The sequence below is a fragment of the Rhamphochromis longiceps genome, linkage group LG23 (assembly GCF_057381845.1).
Source record: "Rhamphochromis longiceps isolate RC_006_pf linkage group LG23, R_longiceps_female_GT1.1, whole genome shotgun sequence".
Lineage (NCBI taxonomy): Eukaryota > Metazoa > Chordata > Actinopteri > Cichliformes > Cichlidae > Rhamphochromis > Rhamphochromis longiceps.
In genome coordinates this window covers 6,323,805-6,339,620 of record NC_140578.1, presented here as the reverse complement: position 1 = coordinate 6,339,620, position 15,816 = coordinate 6,323,805, and the positions used below count along the sequence as shown (strand labels likewise).

General features: G+C 39.1%; 2 protein-coding genes across 2 annotated transcripts; one reads left to right on the top strand and one right to left on the bottom strand.

The window, feature by feature from the left end:
* The first annotated feature begins 814 nt into the window (after positions 1–814).
* Positions 815–5,601, top strand: LOC146641126 (cytochrome P450 2J2-like). Its single transcript, XM_085398373.1, has 9 exons — positions 815–1,067; positions 1,388–1,550; positions 2,064–2,213; positions 2,320–2,480; positions 2,566–2,742; positions 3,638–3,779; positions 3,907–4,094; positions 4,178–4,319; positions 4,429–5,601. Exons 1-9 carry the CDS (start codon positions 885–887, stop codon positions 4,602–4,604), a joined length of 1,482 nt encoding a protein of 493 aa, XP_085254499.1. The 5' UTR covers positions 815–884; the 3' UTR covers positions 4,605–5,601.
* Positions 5,602–11,735: 6,134 nt separating this feature from the next.
* LOC146641125 (cytochrome P450 2J2-like) lies at positions 11,736–15,768 on the bottom strand. Its single transcript, XM_085398367.1, has 9 exons — positions 15,517–15,768; positions 15,076–15,238; positions 14,011–14,164; positions 13,748–13,904; positions 13,488–13,664; positions 13,034–13,175; positions 12,630–12,817; positions 12,390–12,531; positions 11,736–12,303 (listed from the first exon to the last, which is right to left on the bottom strand). Exons 1-9 carry the CDS (start codon positions 15,766–15,768, stop codon positions 12,128–12,130), a joined length of 1,551 nt encoding a protein of 516 aa, XP_085254493.1. The 3' UTR covers positions 11,736–12,127.
* Positions 15,769–15,816: the final 48 nt, after the last annotated feature.

The window sequence follows — 15,816 nt, the reverse complement described above, 5'->3', positions numbered from 1 at the left end:
GGTCACAGAGCCTGATGGGTCTGGATTTGCTTTGCAGACCATTTCACAAACGCTGTTTCTCAAGCACCTTTGAACAGAGAATATTCTATATGAACTTTGTCATGACTGATTTATTCTGAAGGTCTACGTAGCAAAAAAGTCCATGAAGCATGAACAGGCTTATAAAACCGCTGAAAACCACAAACATACGACAAAGAGCGAAGGCAGAATTAAAATTTAAACTTGAATGCACTGTTTAACTGAGTCTATTGAATGAAACTCAAATATATTTAATGAAAGACCAATGTCACAGAGGAACTGGCTCCAATTTCTGTTTTAGAAGTGTCATACATGATGCTAAAAGAAGTGATAACATGAATAAGTTTGCAGAGTAGCAGCACTCCTAAGCAATGAAGACATAATATAATGGAAAATGTACTAGTATTAAACTCCAGGGTTCAGTGCTGTACAATGGATAAAGAAATTTAGTCAGTGTTTCATCACAGATATGCAATTCATTCCATCTTAACCCAGCCATTTTTTAGAACAGCATTGTTATTCCCTCCTTTAAGACAATTAAACTTATTTTAAACTGTGAAACATCTACTAATCATGTTTGTAAAATATGCCATAGAATTGGCAAAATCTATATTTTAATATACCATTAGTCACTGACAAATCAACCTGGGTATTAACATTTAAAAGACATTCTTAAAATCAGCAGAGAGTACGAGGAGTCCAAGTTCCAGCCTTTTATTTTCACACAAAGCTTTCAGTGTTATGTAACCTGACACGGGGGCTTGTTTTCCCAGAACTGCAGGTTCCACCCAAATAACATCAGACATACCAAAGCCCTGTCTGCAGAATCAGTGTGGTTCTCCACAAGGATCATCAATACTTTCACCATGGTTTTTCAAGCTCTTTTTGACTGTCTGAATTTTAGTAGTTGGCTGTTGCTTGCTTTTGTATTGCTGATTTTGTTTGATTTGATAAGAAACCGCAGACCTCTTAACTTTCCACCAGGACCCCGGGCTTTGCCTCTTCTAGGAAATGTTTTCACCGGAGTTGACTTCAAATCAATGATGAAGGTGAGCTTAACAGTCATGTAAAAGTAATGCATGCAACAGTATGCACATGCATTTTTTCCAGCAGAAGTTTGACTTACACACAACAACGTGGTCCACATGAAGTGCAAAAGAAATCACAACTGCAGAATAACAATATTGCAACTTAAAAGATTTTTAGTCATCACTGTCACACTTTCATACTGTGTCAGCAGTTTCAGTGGGGGATTTGGGAACTTCAATCTCTTAATGAAATATTTGTCATTGTCTACATATTGAAGGTATTACTTTGAAAAAAAAAATGTTTGTGAAACATTTCTCCTCCTAATTTTTCCTGCTTGCAGCTAGCTGAGACGTACGGTCCTGTGTTCAGTGTGAAGAGAGGCAGTGAGAGGATGGTGTACGTTGCAGGATACAAGATGGTCAAAGAGGCTCTTGTTAATCAGCTGGATAGCTTTATTGATCGACCAGTTCTTCCTCTCTTCCATATTATCTATAAGGGTCTTGGTGAGTATAGGGGCATCAAGGTCTAGGAACTGCCAAACATACCCCCTCCCACCCGCACCACCAAGTGTCATCAGTCTGTCACTTTGACAAAAAGGGCTCATGATGTAACCAAGTATTCTAATTAAATTAAATCTAATCTCTAATTAAATACAATCTGAATATACTTTACTGAAGTATTTGCATTTTACAACTCATATTTTGGAGGGAAATATTACTTTGAAATATTACTCCACTACATGAAACTGTAGTTACTAGTTATTGCATAGATTTGTATTATTATTAAATATGTTTTGAGTATAAAGTATAACAATTATACGATTGTATACTATTAACTTTCCGTCATAAAATAAGCAGAAAGTAGACATAGCTGTAGCATGAAAGTGAAGTCACATTTGTTGTTGGAAAACATTTTACAAAGGACATCATATATATACAGCATATTTTTTGTGGGAAAAACAGAAGTATAACTGAGCAGAAACTAATTGTTAGTTATTCTATATAATATTGTCATAGGCATATCTTTGAGCAATGGCTACCTGTGGAGGAAGCAGAGGAAGTTTGCCAACACTCACCTACGTTACTTTGGAGAGGGCCAGAAGGCACTGGAGAAGTACATTGAAGTGGAGTGCAGCTTCCTTTGTGAAGCTCTCAAAGAGGAGCAAGGCAAGTAGAGTTCGGGAATTCACTCAGTTGGGCTGTTTGTTGTGCACTGAAATCATTTCTATAGCAGGATTTCTCTTGACCTGAGTTAAATTTGACATCTTCACAGGAAGACCATTCAACCCACACTACACCATAACAAATTCAGTGAGCAATGTGATATGCTGTGTGGTCTTTGGGCATCGCTTTGAATACACTGATCCAAATTATCGCAAAATTCTGGAGCTGGACAATGAGGCTATTGTGCTTTCTGGTTCAGCACAAGCACAGGTATTCCTTATGTAAACTATTGTAGTAATAACAAAATAAGCTGTGTTGGTCTATTGCTGTTCTGAGAGACTGTCGTCATCAACAGCTCCTTGATGCCTTTCCTGACTTGATGAAGCACCTGCCAGGGCCTCATCAGACTATCCAAAACAACTATAAGGAGCTTTTGGCATTTGTAAAGAAGGAAATAGAAAAGCACCAGGAGGACTGGAACCCTGAAGACCCTCGTGACTTTATTGATACATATCTGTCAGAGATGGAAAAGGTAATATGAAGGCATTTCTAACAAAGCTTATGAATCCTGTTAGGTCAAGAATTGCATGCTTTTGCATCCTTGAACAAAGTGAACAAAGCCAGCAGTTTCTGCTCAAAATAGATAGTTTAAAATTTAATTTATATTTACAACTAAAGCACATATCATTGTAAAGAAAAGAAACACACACACACACACACACACAAAGTTTTTTCTATGTTAATGTGAGAAAAATGTGAGAAAAAAATGTCAAGACATAAATGCTGCATTACACTTAGTCAGTGCTAATATGACTGGCAAACAGCAAGCCCAGCTTGATAATATATTAACTATATTTTATAAATTATTTTTTCCCTTTATCCCTAGTTTGCAAAGGTACACTATGACATCACAACAGTGTGATTTGTCAGTTGCAACTTTGATGCAGGAACAGCAACAAAATGGGTATATCAGACACACCAAACTGTAATACAAGCAAAAACTGGACTAAAAAAGATTTAGTCCAGTTTCAGTGCATTACTTGCTGATGAAATTTGTTTAGTTCTTCACCAAAATACCACTTTTAATTCCCTAAAGAATTATTATCAGTGTCACTTGAAAATTGATAAAATATCTAAATGCTTATATGAACCAGGAGTTTCAATTAGCCATGGTGGTGAATACTCTGAACATGCTTCTGGAGAGTACACCGGAAAATCCAATTAGTTCCCAAAATGTAAAAAAATTGTGAAAAATGACATAAAGCTTACTTAAAATAACTAAGTTAGGGCAACTTATTCATTATGAGTACAATTTGTCAAGAAAATGTAAAACATACTGTTAAATAATAATATATTTAGTGGTGGTGTAAAATAGCCTAAATCAGCTCATCACTTTGAATAATGTCAGTACTTTTTTGTTACATTAGAAACAAATGGATCCCCAGGCTGGCTTCAACCTTGAAACACTGTCGTTATCCTCCCTTGACCTGCTTGAGGCTGGAACAGAAACAACTGCTACCACCCTGCGCTGGGCCCTTATAGTCATGCTGACCTACCCAGAGATACAGGGTCAGAGTCTAATCAATAACACTTAACATTGATGTATTTCAGTGAAGGACTGAGACTGTTGATGAGAGTTTAACCATGATGAGCAGTGAACTGTCTGTGTTAGTCCTTACTGTGCTTACATTTTCAGAGAAAGTCCAGGCAGAGATAGACAGAGTGATCGGACAGTCTCGCCTGCCCACCTTGGCTGACAGACCCAACCTGCCGTACACTGATGCTGTTGTCCATGAGGTCCAAAGGTTTGGAAATATTGCTCCCCTGGGATTCCCGAGACGTGCCACTAAGGACACTACACTGGGAGGATACTTCATTCCTAAGGTAAGTGACGATTTACCTGACTCACACAGAGATGGTTATTTCTAAACAGCTAATATCAAAAAGATTGTAAAACTTATTTTCAGGGCACAGCTACGACTATGATTCTTGCATCCGTGCTGTTTGACAAGAATGAGTGGGAGACTCCAGATGTCTTCAATCCTGAGCATTTCTTGGATTCACAGGGCCAGTTTCGAAAAAGAGATGCATTCTTGCCATTTGCAGCAGGTCATTTTAAATCTACTTTTTTTTTTGTTCTTTAGCAACAATAATCAGAATTCCCATTTTAGAAAATGAGTGCCACCAAAAACAAATACTTCTGTTTGTCACCCCACAGGTAAACGTATGTGTCTTGGTGAGCCCCTGGCCAAAATGGAGCTGTTCCTTTTCTTTGCATCTCTGCTCCAACGCTTCACCTTCACTCCCATTCCTGGAGAAATGCCCAGCATGGATGGTGTGTTGGGCTTCACCCACACGCCTCAGGAGTTCAGGATGCAGGCAGCGCCTCGCTGATGTCACTCTATTCAAACATAAAGATCAATAAGCTGAACCTCTTTATGAGCATACTAGAAACCCAAAGAGAAGCAACACCTTTTATTATATATATTCTGACCTGCAACTGAAAAAAAGCAACTTTCTTAATGTAACTCTCTTTAAGTAGTCTTGAGGAATAGTTCTCCAGGCTTCTTAATAACATTCAAAAATCTATTTTTGATGTTGGCTGCCTTTTTAAAAAAATTGTCTAGAAGTTGTCGCAGTGTGCCTAACCCCTTATACTATCTCCTGTCACTGACTTTCAGTCGGGTTCTTAAGTAATTTACCTCAAGAATGACTTCTTGACATTGATTCTTCCACTATTTTGGAAAATCAGCAACCATATAACAAAAACCTTGATTTTGTTCAACAGCTATTTTATATACAGCTAGAGAACAAATATAATCAACAGCATAGTTTAAACTGGAGTGGCCACAGTGTAGTGATTAAGAGATTAAGGGATGGTGATTGCGGCAGGAAGGACATTTTGCGTAACAATTTGTTTTTTAAATTTGCCAAGTCAAATACACAAAACTACACTTTGATATCAAATATACAAAGCTACACTTTGAAGGTCATGGTCTAGTCGTGATCATTCTTTAAATATTTAGCATCTAAAACACATATTTGGTTCCATGAGACATTTCTTTTGAACTGTGTGTAATTATGAACACAAGATCCCATTCGATCATAGACAGAAGACAGGGCAAAATTCAAAAAATTCAAAAAAGTGAAAAATTCACACCTCGTAGATTAGACCAAAAAGTGGAAGATTTGTTTGTAAAAAATTAACTGATCTTCATATAACCTGGCATGCTGCAAATTGCTTTTACATGTGATTATATAGAAGACCCTGTATTTATGGGTATTAATTCAAATGTAGGAGTGCTGCTTTTCTATTTCCTGCTTATGTTTTTAAATGTATTAATCAACACATTAAGAAATAAAACAATTGCATACTACGTGCTTATGATTGTCATTTTATTGGTGGCTTTCATGGATTTAGTTGTTGTCTAAAAGCCTCCAGTTCATCAACTATGCAAGGGAGAATATGTGTTCCCCTTTTGATTACTTTGATCATTTAAATATATTTTGTTCCCGTTATTATGTTAAATTTTGTTGAAAAGATTGTTTTTCATGTATTTTGGATAGGCAGAGAATTTTTTTGGTTGCGTGTCAGACACAGTAATCAAAGCCCGCCCTCAACCCATCACTGACATTTTGTTTGTTTTCCTGGAATTGCCACATGCACAACAAATGTAGAAAACTAGCTAAGTTGAGTTACTAGTTTATTTTATAAGTTGAATTCCACTTGAAAGCCATTGACTTTAGGTCCTGGATTTTCAGAATTCAGTTCTGCAAGGTTTGTTCAGTCCCGCGCTGACATTAGAACCCCTTATTGTCTTTGTCAGGATGTGTATTTTGTGAAAAAGAAAGTCCACCTTCTTCCCGTTTAGGTATGAGAACAAAGTAAATTTAAAAAAATCACCTGGTTAATAGCAGGTTGTAAAATTAGGCAAATACAACCTCACATGAAAAACAACACATTACATACAGCAGTGACTCATAAGTTATTTAACAAACATTAAGCTAAAATGCAGAAGCAGTTTGGAAAATTTCAAACATCGTTAGTGTTTCCAAATGAATTAAGAAGGTAAAGCTGGTGATCAAATGCACTTAGATGATCATCAGCAAGTATGACTATTTCTTAAAAAAAAAAAAAAAAAAAAGCAGTTGTAGTACTTGTAAAGCATGAAATTATAATTTTGATGCTTTTATAATATTAGGTAGTGTCATTCATTGAAAAGAAAATTAGTTGCCATAATCTTGAGTTCCACATGTTTACTCCTGACTAAATTTACTAATATGAATCCAGAATTACTTACTGAGGAATATTCTCCAGCATATTCTGTGATTTATCTACAGCATTGCAACCTTGGATGAAGAGGTTGATTTAAAGATAGTATTAGTCTTTCTTGCTGATAGTGGATCCTGCTCTGTACAAACTCAGGGCCCTGTTACACAGGGCTTACTCATCTGAATCAGAGTCTGAAGACAATGAACAGACAAGGAGGCTCTTTGTCTTTGCTGGCTCCTTTGTGGTGAAATCTTTACACTGTTCCTGCAGGTCGGCCTCAAGGCTGGTCCAAACCTCTTCTCGCGAGAGAGGGTGAGATGTCGGCTGATCACCTGTGCTGACCCTAAACCGAGCAGTCAAAAGAAGAGGAAAAAGACGAAGATTGTTTAATATTATAACAACACCAAGCACTGGTACTGTGGATGTTTGTTTGTGATCACTGACTGGCGTTACTGTACTACAAAGTCATTATTTAACTTTTTAAAAATAAATTGTGATATTTGGATTTACACATACATATTTAATCTAGAAAACTATTTTAGTGAGTTCCAGTTGAAAGCCACTGTCTTCCACTAATTTCCCTATTTGTAAGTCCTGGATTTGCAGGTCTCAGTTATATTATGTACAATGTGAAAGCTACAATGCACAGTTTCAGAGTTTCATTTGTTCTTAAATCTAGTTTAGAAAGCTCTAGACAATGTTGAAGAAAGGCATCTAGCAGATAGTGGTGCTATATGTTTGACATCGCCAAAATAGATTTTGAGACAAGATGGGCACCTTAAAATATCTGTTAAACTACAACATTTTTTATTCATATACATCTGAAAAATTAGATTTTTTAAGACCATTTTGTATACCAGTCTAGTAATTCATTAAAAACTGTAATGTAAAGTGTAATAAATATATTTGCTTTACCAAATTACTTTGTTATTTGCTTCATACTAACAAGCTGTGCACATCACATGAGCTATTTTGCTAGCTTCAATTCTTTAATAGCTTAATTCAGTATGCTAATCTTTTGTCAGAAACCAAAATTAAGATATTGTGGTGGACCACTAGAGGGCTCCACTCATAACCAGTGTTGAGGAAGTGTGTTGCTGTGTTTTGTGGCGCGATGTGTTCAGTTGAAGTTGGGAGAGGAATAAAGAAGAAAGATACAGATACAGAAAGGGTGCTCTTCATAGAGGACTCACGCTCTGGGAGACGTTTTCTCGTGGACTCCGGCTCCCAGAAGAGCCTCCTTCCCCTGACCGTTGCCGACAGGCTAGCAGCAAACTGCGGGCTGCAGCTCATTGCAGCTAATGGCTCTCCCATCACAACGTTTGGGAAAAGGTTGGTGACTGTTTGTTTTCATGGCCAGGATTTCCAGTGGAACTTTGTTGTTGCCGCTAGCTCTGTACCTATCTTAGGTGCTGATTTTCTGTGTGCCCATGGACTGCTTGTCGATGTTGCTAACAGACGTTTAATTGATGATCTCTCATTTTCTTCGCTACCCTGTTTTACTCGTGCAGCCGAGCCCCTGATTCGGGCTAATGTAGTGACCACCAGTAATGCTTTTCAGCGTTTGCTTTTAGAGTTTCCATCGCTCTCTGTCCCTAATTTCTCTAGCATGGTAACGAAGCACGGGGTTGAGCATTATATTCCCACGGTCGGGCCCCCGGTATACACGTGCGCACGCCGCCTCAACCCCGCAAAACTGTCCGTCGCTCGGGAAGAGTTTGCAGCCATGGAGCGCCTTGGCATTGTACAGTGCTCGAACAGTGCATGGGCCTCTCCGCTTCACATGGTGCCCAAATCGGACGGTCGGTGGCGGCCATGCGGAGATTTCCGCCGTTGAAATAATGCCACGGAGAATGACAGTTACCCCATCCCCCACATTCAGGATTTTTCCGCCAATCTCGCCGGGACCTCGACCGTGCGCGCCTAAGACGTTATCCCCTTCGGCTTGTTCGAGTTTTTGCGCATGCCGTTTGGCCTGAAAGGTGCCGCCCAGACCTTTCAGTGGCTGATGGACTCCGTTTTGTGTGGGCTGCCGTTCGTTTTTGTTTACCTGGACGATATTTTGGTGGCCAGCTGCTCGGCGAGCCAGCACGAGTCCCATCTGCGCCAGGTTTTCCAGCGTTTGGCAGCGCACGGCCTGATCATCAACCCTTCCAAGTGCCAGTTTGGGTTGCCTGTTCTGGATTTCCTCCGGCACCGCTGAGGGTGTGGTTCCGTTGCTTGACAGAGTCCAGGCCGTTTCAGTTTTCCAAAGCTTTAAATGACATTCTTCCTTCCCGCATCATTAAGGATGCTCTGACTACTATTGGACCCTGTATCTCAATTTTAATGAACGCTTCATTGTCATCAGGCTGTGTTCCGACTGCCTTCAAACACGCAGTCGTGCAACCTGATATTAATAAAAGCAACTCTGATGGCAACGCTCTTTCAAATTACAGGCCAATTTGTAAACTTAACTTCATGTCTAAGATTTTTAGAAAATATAGTTATCCAGCAACTACAGTCCTTCCTAGAGACGGTGTCAGTGACAAATTTCGATCTGGATTCAAACCTTGTCATAATACCGAGACAGCTTTATTGAGAGTTTTTAACCACTGATTCAGGGCACCCTGTGGCTCAAGTTTTATTAGATCTAACTTCTGCCTTCGATATGGTTGACCATAATATTCTCCTAATAAGGCTGGTGTCACGGACTGCCGGGGCAGACCGTGTGGAGTGAGTAGAGGACCCAAGAGCAGACAGAGGCGAGGGCACAAAACTGGACTTAACAGCAAAGTAACTGAGGGAAAACCTGAACATAGACTGGGAAACTATGACTCTACTGAGATTTAGACTATGACTAAACAATATACAAACTATGACTTACTATGGCTGGGAAACTCTGACAAGGGGTAGGGGAGATAACACTGACACTGAACACAGCAAGACTGAGGACTAAATACACTCATGAGGTGATCAGAGGAAGTGGAGACACATGAGGACACAGCTGACACACATAACCTAATGACAGGACAGGGGACGTGAAACTAAATGCAATGAACAAAAAACAGAGGACTCTTTCAAAATAAAACAGGAAACATGATGAGACAGACCAAACAACATGGGCTTGACAACATGAGACGTGGAACGCAAAGGGCAAATGAGACTAAGATCCAGGGGAAGGGGAAATGAGGAGCTCCAATAAACAGAACTAAGGCTGAACAACTTAGGGGTTTAAGAGAGGTGGATGAGCTTAACCCAAACAATAAATGACAAAACACAAAGACTCAAGTTCTAACTAATGCAAAAACAAGAACTTAACATATCCCCATACTAAAAACAGAAATACACAATATATAATGAACTCAAAATGCTGGGTCACAGACCCACCCATGACAGCTGGAAGATGTAGTTGGCCTTAAAGGCAAAGTTCTTTTATGGTTTAAATCGTATCTAGCAGACAGATCCTTCTCTGTCACCATGGGGAAATACTCTTCCTCTTCTGCCCCGGTTAACTGTGGTGTGCCTCAGGGATCCGTATTAAGCCCTACGCTGTTCTCCTTGTACATGCTGCCCTTGGGACTCATCTTTAAAAAACATAACATATTCTACCACTGCTATGCGGTTGATATCCAAAGCTACCTTCCTCTAAACTTGGATGCCCCATCTCCTCTCTTGCCTTTGTTTGACTGTCTGCGAGAGCTTTAAAATTGGCTATCCCAGAATTATCTTGTCTTAAATGAAAGCAAAACAGAAATGATTATTTTTGATAGCCACATTCCCCAGGGCCAGCTAACCAATACACTGGGGTCTTTCACCAGCCACCTCTCTCCTTCTGCCAGAAATCTTTGAGTACTCCTGGATAGTTCTTTTAAATTAGAGAAGAAATCCACTGTGGTAAAAACTAGCTTTTAACAATCATGGCAAATTTTCAAAGCTAAGCCCTATTTACCACATAAAGAACTCAAAAAACTCATCCATGCCTTAATCACTTGCAGATTGGACTATTGCAACACTCTTTACCTGGGCCTCCAACTCTCCCTCCTTCAGCGCCTGCAATCAGTCCAAAATGCGGCAGCTGGCCTCTTAACCAGCTCTAGAAGACATGAGCACATCACCCCCATACTCCCTAACTTGCACTGGCTTCCTGTCAAATATCACACTGATTTCAAAATCCTTCTGCTCACTTTTAAAATTCTAAAAAACTTGGCCCCTAGCTACCTAACTGATCCCCTTGATCTGTACAACCCAAAGAGAGCACTAAGATCCTCCAGCCAACTGCTTCTAATGCAACTAAGGCCTCGTTTAAAAACCAGAGGTGACCGTGCTTTTGCCATTGCCACCCCTAGACTCTGGAATAATCTTCCAGTTGATATCTGTACATCGGAATCAATTCAATCATTCAAATCACGCTTAAAAACACACCTGTTCAACTTAGCTTTTGAAGCATATAAGTTCTACTTTCATTCTGCCTGCACTACACCATGTAATGTAATTTTAATTGTAACTGTACTATTTGTTAATTGTTCTACCCGCTTGGCGGTTTTATTGTGAAGCACTTTGATGTACACTAGTCTTTTAAATGTGCTATAGAAGGGGATGGATGGCAAGGGAAGTGTACAAAAATGGAAAACAGTTTCAGACAGTAGATGCCCTTCGTGTGGCCATCACCACTTGGAGAAATGTTCCCACTAATCTCATGGAAGCACTAGCGTCAAGCATTCCGCAATGAATTTTTGAAGTGATCAACAATAATAGTGGAACTATTCATTACTGAGTTCATGTTTGAAACTTTAATTTCTGTTTTAGAGGAGTTTACGGGGTTTTTTGAGGTGCGGTCCTAAACTTTTGATCAGCTGTAAAACAGTCTGTTTCTGTTGTTTTCAATAAATTACACGCTCCAAAAATGTTTTGTCTCATTCCCATTTCTTTTTGTTGCATGTTGAAGCTCTACTTGGAACCTTCTTAGGATCCAATCATGCAAAATTTGAGTTTTTGCCATTTTTCAAGTGGACTTAAACTTATTTTTCAAGTGGACTTTTGATCGGGACTGTATAAATCTTTACTACCATTTCAACTTGGTTGTCAGCACCGGAATAATCACTGCCAAGAGTAGAAATAACACTTGATTTTGTGTGGTTCATTCATTTGTCTAATATATTTTTGATTAATTTGTTGGTGATTGTAGAAGAGGTCTATCAATACAAGAAAACTTGTATGATTTCAGTCAGTATTTAAATAAATTCAATAGGACAAATTTTTTTAATGGAGTTTACTGGGGTTATAGTGACTTTATTCATTTATATAAAAAAATAACATTTTGCCACTGAACTTGGACTTAGAGAAAATACTTTCACACTGGCATTGAGGAGACAGAGGTGCAGCAAGCATGTGTAGGCCTTGCTTATAGATAAAAATAAGCAGAGTTTTATCCACACATCAAACATTTTTGTGAATTTAAAAACAAAGGATAATATCTGAAGTCCTTTGTGTTAAGAAAAACTCAAGTGTTTCACAATAAAACAAGAAATAAAAGCATGGCAACAATTAGGATTGTAACATGCATATAGTGTCTCAATATGTAAAATTTTCATTAAATCTTTGGTGGTCCCATAAAGCTTGTAGAGTTTCAGTTTATTCATCGTTGTGTTTGCCCGACATGACATCAGCGAGGCGCTGCCTGCATCCTGAACTCCTCAGGGGAATTGTTGAAACCCATCACACCCTCCAAGCTCGGCATTTTTCCAGGAACAGGTCTGAAGGTGAAGCGTTGGAGCAGAGATGCAAAGAAAAGGAAGAGCTCCATTTTGGCCAGGGGCTCACCGATACACACACGTTTACCTGTGGGAAACAGAAGTTTTTATCCTGCTAACCCTTGATATCAAATGTACTCTTAATGGAAACCTAATTACACGCCATAAAATTACCTGCTAAAAATGGCAAGAAAGCATCTCTTTTTTGAAATTTGCCCTCTGAGTCCAAGAAATGTTCAGGATTGAAGACATCTGGAGTCTCCCACTCATTCTTATCAAACAGCACAGATGAAAGTATTGTAGTAATAGCTGTGCCCTGAAATAGAGTTATTAGATGTTGTTATTAGCTATTTATAAATAATTGACACACTTATGAATTGAATTTCTGACTCAGTCTGGTAAATAATCCCTTACCTTAGGAATGAAGTATCCTCCCAGTGTAGAATCTTTACTGGCCATTTTTGGTAATCCCAGTGGAACAATATTTCCAACCCTCTGGGTCTCGTGGATAACAGCATCAGTGTAGGGCAGTTTGGGCCTATCGGTCAAGGTGGGCAGGCGAGACTGTCCGACTACTCTGTCTATCTCTGCCTGCACTTTCTCTGAAAGGGGAAACAGTAACAACTAAAAGTCATCACAATATGCCATATTATTAACTGAAGTAAAAGTGGTCCCAAATATTAAAAACAAATGTCAGCAGCAGGTTTGCTATAACAACAATTACCGATGCAGTATTTATATTTAATTGGTGTTGTGTGGAGACTACACAAGGAGAGTAGTTGGGAAATTGAAGGGGGATTGATTAATAAGGGACTAACCCTGTATTTCTGGGTAGTTGATCATAAATACTAGAGCCCAGCGTAGAGTGGTCGAAGATGTCTCTGTCCCAGCCTCAATCAGGTCAAGGGTACAAGCCAGAAGTGTTTCAGTATTAAAGCCAGCATGAGGATCCTCTTTTTTCTAATGTAACAGAAAAATACAGACATTATCCACAGTACTGGGCTCATTTAGGTAATTTACATTATTACCAGTTAATCTCATGATCATAAGGATTGTGTTTTTTGATTAATGGATTCATTTGGGTGGCTGAAGTCTCAGAATTTTTTAAAGACTTCTTTTGAATGCCAATAGGGATCTGCTAGTGGCCAGAAATGACATGAACATGATGAATTGTTATGGTTTACATGAACATATGCCCCCATGGCTATTGTTGCTTTTTTTGTTTTTGTTTTTTTAATAAAGTGAACATAACAGGATTCATTTTTGTGTTACCTTCTCCATCTCTGACAGATATGCATCAATGAAATCACGAGGGTCATCTGGGTTCCACTCTTCCTGGTGCTTTTCAATTTCTCTGTTCAAGAAAGTCATGATCTCCCTGTAGTTGGCATGGACAGTCTGGTGAGGTCCTGGCAGGTACTTCATCAAGCCAGGAAAGGCATCATACAGCTGATGAGGATGATAAACTCTATATAAAAGACCAACAAGAATATCATAAGCGATCATCACATTGTAGTTTAAACAACGAGCACCTGTGCCTGAGCTGAACCAGCAAGCAGAAGGGCATCATTGTCCAGCTCCAGAATTTTGCGAAAGCTGGGGTCACTGTATTCAAAGCGATGTCCGAAGACCACAGAGGAGATGATGTTACCCACTGCATTTGTCATGATGTAGTGGGGGTTGAATGGTCTACCTGTGAAGACGTCAAATTCTACTCAAATCAACAGAAATCCTGCTACAAAAATGATTTCAGTGCAGAGCAATCCCTTCAGTCATGTGAATTCCTGCAGCCTACTTGCCTTGCTCCTCCTTGAAAGCTTCACAAAGAAAGTTGCACTCCACTTCAATGCACTTCTCCAGTGACTTTTGGCCTTCTCCAAAGTAACGCAGGTGAGTGTTGGCAAACTTCCTCTGCTTCTTCCACAGATAACCGTTGCTCATAGATATCCCTTGGAGAATATTATATTAAGTTAATAATAAGGAAGCCTTTGCACGGATGTACATTTTGTAGGGGACTGAGTACAATGTGAGCCAAAACAAAATGAAGTTATCATTAAGGACTATGTGACAGGCAAGGCAAGACCCAGTTGCAAGACTCGGAGACAAAAGGGTAAACTAAAAGAGGCAGCTTTATTGCTGTAGCTTATACACTTGAAAATACAAAAAACTCAGGTGAGAAATAAAACTAGAAACTTAAGGAACTGATGAATTTGGAAACTAATGACATGGAATTCCAGAAGACAGCTAGAGAAGCTGACACCACAGAGAACAGAGGGAGACGCAGACAGTATGCACGCAGGAGGAGATTGGGGTAGAGTGGACACACCTGAAGAACACAGCTGAACAGAATCTGAAGATATGAAAGACTGGTGAGTAAAGGGAACAAAACACAGAGAGATGAACATGGAAAGATTAAGGGAGAAAACAAACAGAGAGGACTAAAGAAAGTATTAACTGGACACAAACAGAACAAACGTGAAGAAACCAGAATTGAAGAACTATAGTATAACTAATAAACCCATCCGCACAGGAAACTAACATACTCAGGAACTAGTTCATAATTATCTTATTATGAAATAATAAATAGGTCCAAAATGAAACTCAAAAACTGGGTCCAAGACCCAGGACTGTAACAGCACTAAAAAATAATTTCATTATATTTTTACATTTGATATGCTTTTTCAGGGTTTGTTTTGAGAATTGGGCCATACAGAGACGTGATATAATGAGGATGTACAGGTATTGATCATTTCTAGTTTGATGACAATCTAATACAGTTTAAGACTTGGGGAAGGAGGTTGGTACAGCAAAAAATATAGGCAATAGCACATGTTTACATGCACGTGTTTTAACTACTCACCTAAGCCCTTTAATATAACATGGAAAAGAGGGATGATTGGTCGATTAACAAAGTTGTCCAGGTGGTTGACAAGAGCCTCTTTGACCATTTTATATCCTGCAACAAACACCATCCTCTCACTGCCCCTCCTCAAACTGAACACGGGGCCGTACTTCTGAGCCAGCTGCATTTAGAAATAAATCAAGAGAAATGTTTCACAGTTGGCATTCCTTTAGAAGTAAAGACTTTTTGTCAGATTAAAAACCCTTCAAGTGGTAGACAATAACATAAACACAGTATTGAAAAGGATCTGAGCTGGAGTTACTAATAACTCCCTGAAACTTTTAAATGTTTTTAAAGTTGAAGTCCTGCTATTATCTGTTGTTTTTCCATGTGCGCATTATATTGGCCAGTGTACTACGTGTACACTAAATTGCACTGTAAGGATCTTCTCCTCCTCACCTCATGCATTGTTTTGTAGTCTACTCCAGTGAAGATATTTCCTAGCAGAGGCACAGCCCAGGGTCCTGGTGGAAAGTTGCGAGGCCTCCGGTTTCGTATTACATCACTTAAAATTAACAATACAAAACTGAGAAAAAACCAACTAGTAAAATTCATACAATCGAAGAAAGCTTGAAAAATCATGGTTGAAGTATCAGAAATCTCTCTGCAGAGGGATTTCTGATACTTCAACCATGATTTTGTATCAACCATGATACATCCTAATTTTCAGTCAGTTGCTATAATGCATGCACATTATTT